At 45.4% G+C, this 13,219-nt stretch overlaps 2 protein-coding genes across 4 annotated transcripts in view; both read left to right on the forward strand.

Moving 5' to 3' along the window:
- arid4b (AT-rich interaction domain 4B) overlaps positions 1–10,428 on the forward strand; it is a 43,410-nt gene extending 32,982 nt beyond the window's left edge. For 2 of the 3 annotated variants that reach the window (XM_083988601.1, XM_083988602.1), the window contains exons 16-24: positions 322–524; positions 3,548–3,730; positions 4,777–4,861; positions 4,958–5,165; positions 5,296–6,537; positions 6,700–6,810; positions 6,998–7,222; positions 7,347–7,493; positions 8,132–10,428. In XM_083988601.1, coding sequence (XP_083844727.1) covers positions 322–524; positions 3,548–3,730; positions 4,777–4,861; positions 4,958–5,165; positions 5,296–6,537; positions 6,700–6,810; positions 6,998–7,222; positions 7,347–7,493; positions 8,132–8,283 — 2,556 coding nt within the window. In that variant the 3' untranslated portion in view covers positions 8,284–10,428. The remainder of the gene's footprint in view (positions 1–321; positions 525–3,547; positions 3,731–4,776; positions 4,862–4,957; positions 5,166–5,295; positions 6,538–6,699; positions 6,811–6,997; positions 7,223–7,346; positions 7,494–8,131) is intronic. The other variant, XM_083988603.1, reaches the window with a different exon arrangement.
- Positions 10,429–11,081: 653 nt separating this feature from the next.
- On the forward strand, positions 11,082–13,018 carry tomm20a (translocase of outer mitochondrial membrane 20). The gene is made up of 5 exons (XM_083987666.1): positions 11,082–11,273; positions 11,600–11,646; positions 11,741–11,822; positions 12,016–12,158; positions 12,426–13,018. Exons 1-5 carry the CDS (start codon positions 11,150–11,152, stop codon positions 12,468–12,470), a joined length of 441 nt encoding a protein of 146 aa, XP_083843792.1. The 5' UTR covers positions 11,082–11,149; the 3' UTR covers positions 12,471–13,018.
- The last annotated feature ends 201 nt before the right edge of the window (positions 13,019–13,219 follow it).

Raw genomic sequence — 13,219 nt, forward strand, 5'->3', positions numbered from 1 at the left:
GCTATTATCTCATAGCATGGTGAATGTGCAGGTCACAACTTGTCCACCAGAGCGTTTTGGAGTTGTTGGATTGTGTATTTGATGAGTTTGATGAGGGAAACCAAGAAATCCCATTAGCCTCCATAGAGTATTTCTGCTCCGCCGTTCTAAAAATAGCTTGCACCGACAAATAAAGGTAACGCACCTACTGCTATGACTATGGGGATTATGGGCCAATGGGCCATAATAATGGGCCAATTTGCCAAAATGCTGAACTATCCCTTTAATGCAGATCGCCCACATGCTGTATGTGTTGATACTAAAAGCATCGCTCTCTATTAGGAGGAGAATCCCGATTTGACCCGAAACAAAACGGAGTCAGAACCATCAAAACCGGAGGGAAAGGACGACGCAAACGATGAAGACGACGAAGAGGGCCCCGGCCAGAAGGGAGACGCAGACGAGGGCTCGTCGACGGCCCACCTCGGAGCCGAGAACATGAAAGAGGAGTGTGACGAGGAGCAGGAGAGCAAGGACAACTCTGGGTAGGTGGTCTGAAAGGATGGTCCCTTCCACCAGGGGAGTAAAAAAAATATATATATATATCTATATATGTCTTAATGGCACAAACACAAGCCCCATGCAGGGCCCCTCCTGCAGGGTCCTGCACGGCGACGCTGTGTTCATGCTCAATCTGGCCCCTTCAGTATTTCAAAAGTTCCTCCAGGCAAAAAGACCTGAGACGTTCACTTTTTTTCCTTGGTGGCAGTTAAAACCTAAAAGACCACGAGCAGATGAGAAGCAGCGATCCCTCTGACCTTAATGATACTAATACGCAATATACCCACAATCCACCTGTACCTGCTAACCAAAGAGAGGCAAGCGCTCCTCTCTCTCTTTCTCTCTCTCTCTTTTTCTCTCTCTCTCTCTCTCTTCTAACTAAGCTCTTACCCACTGCCCTCTGTGCTATTATTATTTCTCGCGGCTTAGTCGGCATCAGCTGGCAGAGACATCCTAGAGCACCAAAGGCTGACTGCTACCTTTCACCTGGCATGTCATGCAGTGCTCTCTCTCTCTCTTTCTCTCTCTCCCTCTCTCTCTCTGTCTGTCTCTCTCTCTCTCTCCCTGGCTGGGACTGTTTGACCGTGGCCAGCCTCAGCTCATTCAGTGCACACAACATGGCTGTGCTCTTCTTGATTTCTCCCTTTTTCCTTGGACTCTTTATCTCTGTCTCTCTGACCCCTCTTCCTGTCCTTTCTCTCATTTTTTTTGGCTTTTTGATGTTCAGCTTTATTAAATGTTCCATGTGTGTGTGTGTGTGTGTGTGTGTGTGTGTATGCGTGTGTGTTGTCACTGATGCATTAGCACACTAGATGCAAGATAGCGGCAGTAACCTTTTTAGAGTAAAAAAAAAAAAAGGAACTTAATGTGTCGATGTGTGTTTGTTGTGGCTAGTTGAAGTGTTTGGTCTCAGTTAGACGTCTGTTTTCTGCTGGTTTCCTGTGTGGAGCCTCTAGGCCCGTGCTCTCAGTCCAGTTTAGACCTTTGTGTTTGTTCACCCTCCAGTTTGACGCTTGTGTTGAGGTTGTTTGTGCTACTGGGGACCGGCTAGATAACGTCATGCTTGGTTTGCTGCTTAATGCTCCGCTGTTTCTTTCTTTTTTTGTGTGTGCGTGTGTGTGTGTGTGTGTGTGTGTCCAATTGAAGGATTGTGAATTCTCCAACTTTAGGGAGGATGTCCTGACCATACCCTGTTGCTCTTAGTATCCCCTCTGTGGTTTTTGTCATCACTCGTAGCTGCGGGGAAGCTGCAGTATGATGCCGATCAACATCATATTTCTCTGACATTTCAGAGCTTCCCCCCCCGATCCTTTTGGCGTCTCCGGGATGAGTGGTCCTCACAGATAACGTGGTGGTGTGAGGCTTCTCAGATGCACACAGGCTGGTGTGAGTCTGATCCGAGCTTTCCTAATGATTTCAGACCCGTTTGATGTGATGGAGCCTGTGCTCCGGATCACATTTTCATTCCAGCAGCAGCCTCTTTGTGCAGTCGGCAAGAGCTAGTTTACAGTGAGCTTAAATGAGAAAATTATGTTTTAATTTGTATTAATGATGGTAATTAATTATATAGAGAGAAACTCTTGTTCTGCAGTAATTGTAAAGCTACTTCCTTTGTGCTATTTACATTTTACCTTTTTTTTTTTTTTTCCTTCTCCTGTAAGTGTTCTCGGCTCTGTTGAAAAGGCTCTCAGCCTTTCTTTCTTTGCGGCTTCTCGGTGCATAATAATATGAGTAGATTAAAGTTGCAATGCTCCGGTTCAGAGGAATTTAGGAGTCTTGATATAAAGATGCTTTTGGATCCTGTCCGTCTGGCTTTGACTGGCGATTATTTTCATTATTGATATTTAATGTTTTTAGTAATCAGTTCATTGTTTGATCTATTTAACGACCAGAAATCTTTTTATTTTTATTTTTTTTTAAAGCTGATCAAAAGCTCCGAGAGCCTCAGGGGACATTATTAGATTTCTTGTCTTATCCAAACCTCCTAAATATTAAACACTGACATAAATTGGCATACATGAGTTGTTAATAATTACAAAAATATATTAACATACATAACATATATTTCTAACTAATATTGCAGCTCTGATTTGATTCTGTGTGTGTGTGTGTGTGTGTGTGTGTGCTTATGTGGTTCTCATGGAGATGGTCTATGAAGGCGAACGTGTGGGGTGTGTTTTCAACATCGGTGGTCGTACGGTGGTCGCAGTCTCTTCAACTGCAGCACAAGCGAGCGCGTCTCCTTCAGACAGAAGGAGCCGTTGGCAGAGAGCGCGCGCTCCGACCGCCGACCGGGTGCTTTAGGGACGAGAACGGGCCGGCGTAGAACACCGCGGCCAAATTGGAACCTCGCAGCCGCGCTTCCTCTCAAAAAAAAAAAAAACGCTGTGGTCTCGCTTTAAGTTGCCGCCCTGCCTGCCAAGTTGTGCTTTGCCGTGCTAACCCCCCCCCTCCGCCCCATCTCCCCCTGTGGCCCCTGCGCCTAAACCACTTACTGGCACTATACTGCACCGCCCGTACACCCTCCAGCTTCAGTTTCCCACTAGCTCCTCTCTGTGGCTGCTTTGTTTCTTACAGTGTGTTTGTGTGAATGAGAATCCCAAGTATGTTGTTGTTGTGTGGATGCAGGGTTAGATAGAATAACAGTAGTGTTATTTCCCATGCAACTGATTTTTTGCCATGAAAGAATAATGTTTTTTATCTGCTGAAACACTGCACTGTTCTGCACTGTCTGGCTTTACTGTAAATGATCCAGTTGTTTATCCTGCAGGTTGCTGTGGGTTACATTGGTCTAGGACAAAACAAGGAAAGTTAAAGTTTCTGTCTAGATCAGGGCCTAGTGTTGTAACGGGACAGGACAGGCAAGGGTTGGAGCAAAAATTAATTAGAAAACAGTCAGCGGGCCAGGCAGTGGGTCTGGTGGGGGCGGGCGGGTGTGGGTGGGGCTCTGTGGTGTTCAATGGGTGGCAGCCTAGGGCCAGGAAGTGCTGAACTGTTTTTCTTGCAGGGATGACAGCAGTCAGGAGGGGGAGGAGGGGGAGGAGTTTGAGTGTTACCCCCCGGGGATGAAGGTGCAGGTGAGGTATGGGCGAGGCCGCAATCTGAAGACGTACGAGGCCACTGTGAAAGAGGCAGACGTGGAGGGGGGAGAGGTGCTCTACCTGGTGCACTACTGTGGCTGGAACGTCAGGTAAGACAGGACCTGGGGAGAAATCACCTAACGTCTATATTCACCCTAAAAAAAAAAAAAAAAAAAGAGAATAAAGAAAGTAAAAAGACATCTCTTAACCTTCAAAATCAGCTCACGGGATCACCCCTACGTGGGTATCCCCGCAGCAGTAACACATCCCTTTTCCTCACAATTCTGCTTCATCTAATCCAGTCCCATGGTCAGCACTCTGATTATGGAGAGCACTGGGCCATCTAGTGGCAGAAACAGAACTGAGTTTTGGGTCGGTGTGGATCACTCCTCAGCTTCCCTCGCTCAGTTTTGACTTGAATCCCCTGTCTGTCTGTCCCCCAGCTGTCTGTCTCTCTGCAAAAACAAAAATGTACAGACAGGCTGATCTTTTTTGACCAATTAACCAACCACTGGTTCTTCTGATTAAGCAATTTTTTTTCTTAGACCCTCCTGCAAATACGGTCTTTTAATGTGAGCTACCCTTCTCTGAATTCTCTGAAAAAAAAAAAAAAGGCCAACCAAAGTGCTGCTACACTCACCTCTACCTCTCAACCCTCTCCCCCCTCCCCAGTGGGTCAGGGTTAATGCAGTGTTACGTAGAGTGTTAGGGTACCATGACACAGAGGTTTAACTAGTGCAATCAGCATTTCATTGTCTCAATGTTGTTGTGTGGTCCTCTAGCACTCTATAAAAGACAGTGGGATGTTCTCTGCATTGTGTCTGTCGTGTGTGATGTCGTGAAAACTTTTTCATTTCTCCTCATACGACACAAGTAGCACCCTTGGTACTGTCGGAACTTTGTTGAATATGATTTGTGTGGTGGTCGGTGTTAATATTGTTTCTTTCTTCATCGTAAAGGTTTGTCTTTTTCCACATAACACCATGGGATTTCCTCCTTTTTGCTGTTGAGGCTTATTGTGTCACAGCAACATGTTGGGGTCAGACAGTAGAGGTGTCTGTGTGGTGGGTGGTGTGAGAGAATTGAAGCTCCTTTTCAAAGACCTGCATGATGAAATTGTCTCTTGTCTTTGTACTTGATTTCTTTTTTTTTGTAGATATGATGAATGGATCAAAGCAGACAAGATCGTGCGCCCCGCCAATAAGAATGTACCAAAAATAAAGCACCGCAAAAAAATAAAGGTACGGAATTTGGAGAGTTGCTGCTACTTTTTTTCAGCTTAAGCCCCGGTTCAGTTGTCATGACGCGAATCACTGACTGTGTTGAAATCCCGACAGAACAAAGCGGAGCGGGAGAGAGACAGGTTGGAGCGGCTTAACGACAGAGACGTCCTCGGCCCTTCGTCCAACGGCAACCGCGTCCCACGCACCAAATGTGGCCTGAGTCAGGATGTCTTTTCCAAGATGGACGAGGGTGAGGACAAAGGGACTCAGCAGTCTCCAGTCAAGTCTATAGAAATTACTTCTATCCTCAATGGCCTGCAAGGTAGCAACACTCATTAGCCTGTTAGTCCTCATGCACACTTACAGCAGATTAGGACTGTTTGACTCTGACTGGTTTATTTATGTCTGCTGATGTCCTGCTGGAACTAATAGACGTGTCTCGTTCCCCTCAGCCTCCGAGATGTCCACGGATGAAAGCGAGCACGAGGATGAGGAGGAAGAGCATAATGAAGAGGATCGCCCCGGTTGCAGAGGCAACCTCCGGAAGGCCCAGCCGGAGCCGGCGCAAACATCAGAGCGTTGGGAGAGCGGGCCTCCATCCGAGGGATCCAAACCTTCTCCGGTCTCAGGAAAAAGCCAGGATCCGGCAAGCGCAGAGAGCACGGACGTCACGAAACGCAGAAGTCAACCCGAGTCAGAGGGAGAGGCGAGCACCAGGAAGCGGAAATCCGACAGTGCAGCAGAGAGGCCCCCGAAGGGCCAAGCCAAAGCTAAGACAAGGAACACCAGGAGTGCTGACTGGTTACCCGGAGGCTCTCCCAGGAAGCTGGAGGAAAGAGCGGCCGGTCCCGGAGAGGAGAGGGGGGCCTCATCAAACAGCAGCTCAGACGACGAGGCTGCGACGCCGGCCGAGTCCCAGGCTGAGGAGAGTCAGCGAAGTCGCCCAAAAAACAAAGGCTCGCCCTCGAAGAAGTACAACGGGATGAAGGAGAAGACCAAAACGGGCAGACAAGCCGGGTTCTGGGAGATTCCAGAAAAAAGGGCCAAAACAACCGGGAACGCCGAGGAAAGGCCGGCAGTCCGCGCGAAAGGACAAAAGGACGTGTGGTCCAGCATCCAACCCCATTGGCCAAAGAAAACTCTCAAAGAGTTGTTCTCCGACTCGGACACGGAGGCCGCCAACTCCCCCCCTCCGCCCGCGCCCTCGTGTCTGGAGGAGCCGAGCGCGGAGCAGGACGCCGGGCCCGAGGACGAGGCCTCGGAGGAGCAGCTGGAGAACGAGAAGCTGCAGGAGTTTCCCAGCAGCAGCGGCAGCAACTCGGTGCTCAACACGCCGCCGACGACGCCCGAGTCCCCGCCGGGAGGAGGCAGCGCCGTGGAAGACTCGGGTCAAGCGCAGCCCCCCTCCCCGCCGCCGTCCACGCCCCCCGCCTTGCCTTCGGAGCCGGTCGCCGACGCCGCCGCTCTCCCCCCGGGACCCACACAGGAGGAGGTGGCCGGCGGGCGCAGCGAGACGGACAGCAGCACGGTGGAAGTGGAGAGTCTGGGCGGGGAGCTGCAAGACCTGCCCCAGGACGAGGGGGCCGGTTCCCCCTCCAAGGTGTTTGACGTCAGCCTCTCCTGCAACAGCAGCAGCAGCTGCAGCCTCGAGCTGAGCAGCAGCAGCCAGCAGGAGAGCGAGCAGAAGTCCAAAGGTACAAAATAACGGCAAATGCGCTGTATCGTGGTGTTTTTCTAAAGAGAGGAATTCATTATTTTTTCTGTCAGGGTGGAACACTACAGAAATACACATTGACATCTCACTCATTTCACAGTCTGCCTGTTCCCTCACCACCGTCTCTTTTATTCTTTTGTAGCGTCTGCGAGTCAGAAGCGGCAGAAAGAATCACAGGCAGGTGGAGCCGCAAAGAAACACAAGCCAAACCGCAAGAGCCTAGGTGTGCCTCCCAAGAAAAACAGGAAAACAGGTGAGGAGAGCTGTAGAAAGCACGGCCAGCGCCCCCTCCTCCCAGCCTCAGCAGCAGCGTTATCAGCTGTAGAGTTTCTCTTTCACATTTACTCATTTCCGGCTACTGGAGGAAAGGAAATTAGATTTTCCCAGATCACTGTCCTGTTTTATTTATTTATTTTCCAAACTCTGTTGTCTCCTCTCAGCCAACAGCAGTGACAGCGAGGACCAGTCTGTTGTCGAGGGCGCTGCCAAACCAACTGCCTCCAAGAGCAACGCGCCGGACGTGAAGGCCGCCACCTCGCCCAAGTGTCACGGACGATCTCCCCCCTCGAGCCATAAGTACCACAAGCAGAGCGACGCCGACCACGGCCAGCACCGAGACACACATGGAAGATCGCCACGTGTGTACAAGTGGAGCTTCCAGATGTGTAAGTGCATCTAAATTTTTAAAAAAAGTTATTCTTGAAGCAACTTTTTATTGAAGTTGAATTCTAAGTATCGATGTTTGCATGCCTCTCTGCTCTGTTGACTCTAATGTGGTGCTGCGTGTAGCTGACCTGGAGAAGATGAGCAGCCTGGAGAGGATTTCGTTTCTTCAGGAGAAGCTGCAGGACATCAGGAACCACTACCTCTCCCTCAAGTCTGAGGTCGCCTCTATCGACAGACGACGAAAACGCATGAAGAAGAAGGAACGGGAAAGTGAGTGAGCTCTTTGTCTCCTTAACTTACAAATTATTGCGCCAGGTATTCTTTAATCCGCTCTTTAAGTTAGTGTAACAAGCATTTCCAGTATTCTTAGCAACTGAGCTGATTCAATACTAGCTGCACCATTAGTGGGTAGTAAATGCTGTATAATATAAAATAAGGATTTGGTGCGTTGGTTAATCAATTGAGAATGATTGGCAAACACCAGTTTATGCTAAATTAGCTGAGTTGGTTTGCAATTGCTGTAATATTTTGTATTATGTGGTCTGTTGTGTTGTTTTTGTGCTAATTTAAAATACATGTTTCTTCGTCTTATGATTGGGCTGACAACAGATTGATTGATTGATTTGAACTTTATTGTCAATCATACTATGTAACAGTCATTACACAAGGGATCGAAATTGCGTTTCCCCAAACTCCAAATGTGCAAATTTACATTCAACATATGTTTACATGAACAGATTTGACTTTTCATTCTGTTCTCTGGGGAACTCTAACCTATTTAACTATGGCACCTGATGGATACTAGGTGTAAATATTTAGCAACAACTAAATCTGTTTGTAAATCTTATCGTGTAGCCATTTTTGTGTTATGAAGTCTCCATCACCAAATCTGTCTGTCTGTCTCACAGGTACGGTGGCTGCATCCTCCTCCTCCTCCTCCTCATCCTCACCGTCCTCCAGCTCACTGACTGCAGCAGTCATGCTGACACTGGCCGACCCACCGGTGTCGTCCTCATCCTCCTCTTCTCAGAACTCTGGGGTATCAGTGGAGTGCAGGTGACAGGACAAACCAGCAATGAACCACCGCACCAAGCACTTAACCAGCACCCTGGGGTCGCCGCCCCCATTCCCTTCCAACAGGACGGACAACTCAACCTACATACTGTAACTACTGGGGCACAAAAACCAGACCAGAGACAAAAAAAACAAAAACAAGAAACAAGAATCAAGCACTATTTTCTATTGACAACTGTTTCCTTGGCAAGCTAATGGCACTTAAGTGCACTTTTATGAAGATTGTGTAGGGGGATGAAATTTGTCAGAAAAAAAAAAAAATTCGAAATTGTCTTTTGCGCTCTCCTTAATTGAACATTTATAAGAATTGTTTTTGCAAGCAATAATTGTTTCCATTTGATAAAGTTGTACTGGTAAGGGATAATTTCCAGTGAAGACCCCTATGTGCTCTGTCCTCATAGCTCAGCGTGGTGCAGCCTGTGCTGGCCATGCTATCCTGGGGAATTAAGAGGAACACTGCCACATTGGCATTAAGGGCGCGTGAAATGTAACTTAGCCACGTTTCTCTGTCCACCCTCATTACAAGGCCTTTGTGTGGTTAAAACCTCAAGCGGTTGGTGACGTACAGGCGCCGAGGTCCCGTACGCGTTTCCATTGATTCATACATGTGGCGTTAGAGAGGGTTTCAGACCATCATAGGTCCACTGACGGCCTCAGTGGATGAATATGGAATGATACTGTAGTGCCTTTTTGTTCTTTTCAATGGGGCACTTTGAGAAAGGACAGCACTTTTTTTTACCTGATCCTCTTCTCAAATGAGAGAGGGTCAGCTGGAATAATGTGTCCCTTACAAAAGACTGGAGAATGCTGTATGAGTGAGCAGTGCAGTGAAGGGCTGAGTCCGACAGATTAATGACGGTTTTTTATCAGCATAATGGTAAAATTTAAGAATTGTAAAAGCAAGAACTCCTATACTGGAACACCTGTAATCTACTACTGAATACTCATCCAGCCTGGGTACAACTATTGAGTTTGGCAGTATAAAATGTGCAATGATGGAGCTGGTGAATGCAATGGTCACATTACTTCAGTTCATCAGCCTTTTAAAAGCCCATGTGCTTTATTTTATTATGTTTTCATCACCCATACAACCCCCATCCCCCACCCCCCCAGTCCCATCGTCTTCACTGAAGATTTGATGGTGCACATCTGCAACTGGATCAAGTTAACTTGATGGTCACCACAGGAGGTATTTACAGCGTCAACTCAGTACTGCAGGACACACGAATGAAACTCAAGTCCCCCATTTGCAGTGTTTCATGTGACATGAAGTTATTTAGCTCCATTAAGTAAAGCAACACATCTCTTTGTAGTTCTCCTCATGATCAATAATGACATGCCAGCTTCTTCTCATACTCATCCCTACCAAAAACATTTGGTTCTGTTACCTGTACTATGACCAGATTAAAGGTAAAGATATTGTAAATGTGCATTTATATCATAAAGTGACGTATGCGTATACATTTCTGAAGACTTCTCCAGTGTTTCCTTTGTATAGACCCCCTATTGTATGATAACCTGAAGTTGCGTTTTGTTTGGCACTTGTATGTAATTGTATGCTTTTGTTATACATTTGTATATTGAGAAGTGTTTTGAGTCAAGCTATTTAATATCTTGCACTGTTAATAACATGTACTTTTCTGTACAGACAGTTTTACGGTTTTAACTGTAGTTTGAGTGTAAATACTGAGGGTTACAGCATGTTTGTTCTCCCCTGTGTCCTCATTCTTTCCTCTTGTAAGAACAGATTTCTTTGAGTTTGTTTATGTTGTTCTGTTCTGCCTCTTTCATCAGTTTCTATAGTCATTTATTTTTCTTTCTCCCTCTTTTTTTTTATCTCATGTTTTGCTTTAGTTCGTATTCTGTTTTGTTTTTCTATAGCTTGTGCTTGTAAGAGGAGAATGGTGAGGTTTTTTGGATGTGGCTGAACTATGGCCTGAAGCTAAAGCTGTATGAACCTGTATATGGAAAATGGTCTGATCATAGATAAAGAGAAAGTAATGGAGCTTATTGAAAAATGCTCAATAGTATTTATTAGGCTCATCTGATGATGGTCATTGTGTAATTTATTGTAAAAATGTAAGCAAAGCAGAAGCCTCTGTTTGAAATAAATGCCATAGTTTGTGAAGTACTCAGTGTGTCTGCCACTATCAGTGGAAACTTACTTTTACTCAAGTACCAATATAACGGCAGCATTTCTACTTAACAAAGATATTCCTAGTTCATACATAATACTTGATTTTTGAAGCTTTTATAGCAATAAAATATTGTAGTTTCAGTTGACTAATGTGTTCACAGTATAGTGAAATGCGTTTTTTTTTTTGCACATTTCCTAAACAAAACAAACTTATAACATGTGATGATAAAAGATTATCAGTGCAACTGTGCATACAGTACGTTAAATCATTAAAAAAAAAATTTTAATTACTTATTAAAAATGATCCTTTATTAAAATAACAACATTCAGCATTATAACTACTCATACTTTTGATAAACTAAAGTAGTACCAGTACAGGTTTGTGTGGTAAGATTTGATTAAACAAATTAATTTATTTGCCGTGTAAGTCAGAATAAGATTTAAAAAATAAATAAAAATAAAAGTTTTTTCACATAAAACGTCTTACATTATGCTTCAACCTAATGCTGTGTTATTTTGTACGTGCATTTAACTAATATTATATACCATCGTAAAAAATTTTCCTCGTAAACATACCACGTCTGGATGTGACGCATGTACGTCGATGTTACGTCTTTCGTCATCATTTACGTACTTCCTCTTCCTCGGCAGCGTCCTAGCTGCTAGACGGCTAGCGTGCTCCGCTGTGCACGGAGCCCATGAGTAGCTTTCAGATATGATGAGCGGCAGGACGAGCGCGATTGTGGCCGGGGTGTGCGGGGCCCTGTTCGTCGCCTACTGCGTTTACTTTGACAGAAAGCGGCGGAGCGACCCACAATTCAAGGAAAAGCTACGTGAACGTAAGTGAAAGTGTGTGAGCCGGAGGGAGCAGGGAAGAGTTAGCTCAGCAGGAGCGAGTTAGCTTCCTCCATGTGATAGACGCAACCAGCCAGTTAATCAAAAAAAAAAAAAAATCTCACTATTGTTGACCTCATTTTAAATGCTCACAGCCGTAAGAGTGTTAATGTTATCTCTGTTTATCCTCCTCGGCTGTGTCGCAGGATAAATTGGACGAGGGTGCAACGTGCTTTAGCTAATTGCTTAACGTGTGACCATGTGTTCGTCGTTTTGCTCAAGAGTTAATTGAACATACCAACGCAATCTAAAAACCACCTTTTTCACGCAGGAAGACGAAAGCAAAATACGTCTAGTGAGAGGTCTGGGCTGGCAAAGGTCAGAATAAATAGCTAACCATTAATTTCAGATAATTTGTAACTTCGTGAGGCCTATATGTGAAGTTTGACCATGTGGTTTCTTGACTTTGAAGCTCCCTGACCTGAAGGACGCGGAAGCTGTTCAGAAATTCTTTTTGGAGGAAATCCAGCTGGGAGAGGAGCTCCTATCACAAGGTTGGTAACAAGTTTATTTGATTTTTTTTTTTTTTTTTTTTCTAGTGTGTAAAGCACTTTGTGTTGCATATCCTTGCAGGAAAGGTGCTCTGTTAAGTTTTGATTTGATGTTATCAATCTGCAGTTTCCTCATGATTTCCAGTCCCCAAGATCTCTTATCAAAAATTGTTTTCTGAAACTTTCTCCAACACAGGTGAGTTTGAGAAAGGTGTAGATCACCTGACCAATGCGATTGCAGTATGTGGTCAGCCCCAGCAGCTGCTCCAGGTGCTCCAGCAGACACTGCCACCTCCAGTCTTCCAGATGCTCCTCACCAAACTGCCCACCATCAGCCAGGTGAGCCCACATCTCCTATTAGAAATGCAAGTGTACTGGTTTAATGCTGGAGCATCCTTAATAAACCCCCCGGTTGGATTTGTGATCTCTGGGACAAGAAAGGGTGCAAGATCAATCTTAGAATTATCCAAAGCTGAGAGCCTTGTGTCCGTAGCTCTTAGCTATTTCACCTCTAAGACAGAGCATTATAGATGACTTGTTATGTGATGTTTGAGGAAGTGAAAACTGTCTCACATGCAGCCTCTTAAACATCTTTCTGTTTTGCAGCGAATCATCAGCTCTCAGTCTTTAACGGAAGATGACGTCGAATGAACGCGTGCGGATGCAATTTCCGTTCCGTAAAGGGATTTCGGACACTGATATCTGTGCACTGTTTGGTATGTGTGACTGCCGGTGTGTGAGTTGTGAGCCTGAGTGGTCACGCAGCTCTGTGGACATGGACCCCCTCTCTATCGCAGCACTCCGAGGTTAAAGACCTTTGTCAAGGTTATGTTTCTGGGAAATGTTAAATACATTCCATCTTTCTTACCTTCTTCCCACCAGATCTCACGTTTTCTAGCCCCCTTTTTTGTTCTATTTATTTTCCTCAAAACTAATTGTTTGGGGGGGTGCAGGTGGGGGATGTTTGCTGATATGTTATGTACAAAATAAAAACGGTATGTAGATGATTTGTTACATATTGCTGTGCAGTTGATATACCTGTGGAATGTGTGTAAGACTGTCTACACTAAACAGAACTCTTATTTGTGGATTCTTGCCATTAAGTTCTCTGACATTGTTCTCGCAATGTCACGTAAATGTTATTTTTATATTCCAGCCTTTCATATCTGGACATTTTTGTGTTTAAAATCCCACAATAAAACATGAAAACACACTCGGAGGCTCTGACTTTCTGTTCGCCAGTAGATGGCAGTAGCAATGCACAGAAGAAAAATGAGGCATGTACATTTTTGAAATGCAGAGCGTGGGCTGTTTTTATCTTCTCAGAGAGTCATTTTGCTGAATGGGAAGTGTAATGTGCGTATTTCAAGGGTAAATATAGCTCAGGATATTTTTTAGGT

The sequence above is a fragment of the Trachurus trachurus genome, assembly GCF_905171665.1.
Source record: "Trachurus trachurus genome assembly, chromosome: 15".
In the NCBI taxonomy this organism is placed as follows: Eukaryota; Metazoa; Chordata; class Actinopteri; order Carangiformes; family Carangidae; genus Trachurus; species Trachurus trachurus.

Bases quoted from the DNA above. Each gene is read 5' to 3' on its own strand.
- tomm20a (XM_083987666.1), top strand. From the start codon at position 11,150: ATGATGAGCGGCAGGACGAGCGCGATTGTGGCCGGGGTGTGCGGGGCC. The intron at 11,274-11,599 runs GTAAGTGAAAGT...TTTTTCACGCAG, and splicing joins CAAGGAAAAGCTACGTGAAC to GAAGACGAAAGCAAAATACG. The intron at 11,823-12,015 runs GTTGGTAACAAG...TCTCCAACACAG, and splicing joins AGAGGAGCTCCTATCACAAG to GTGAGTTTGAGAAAGGTGTA.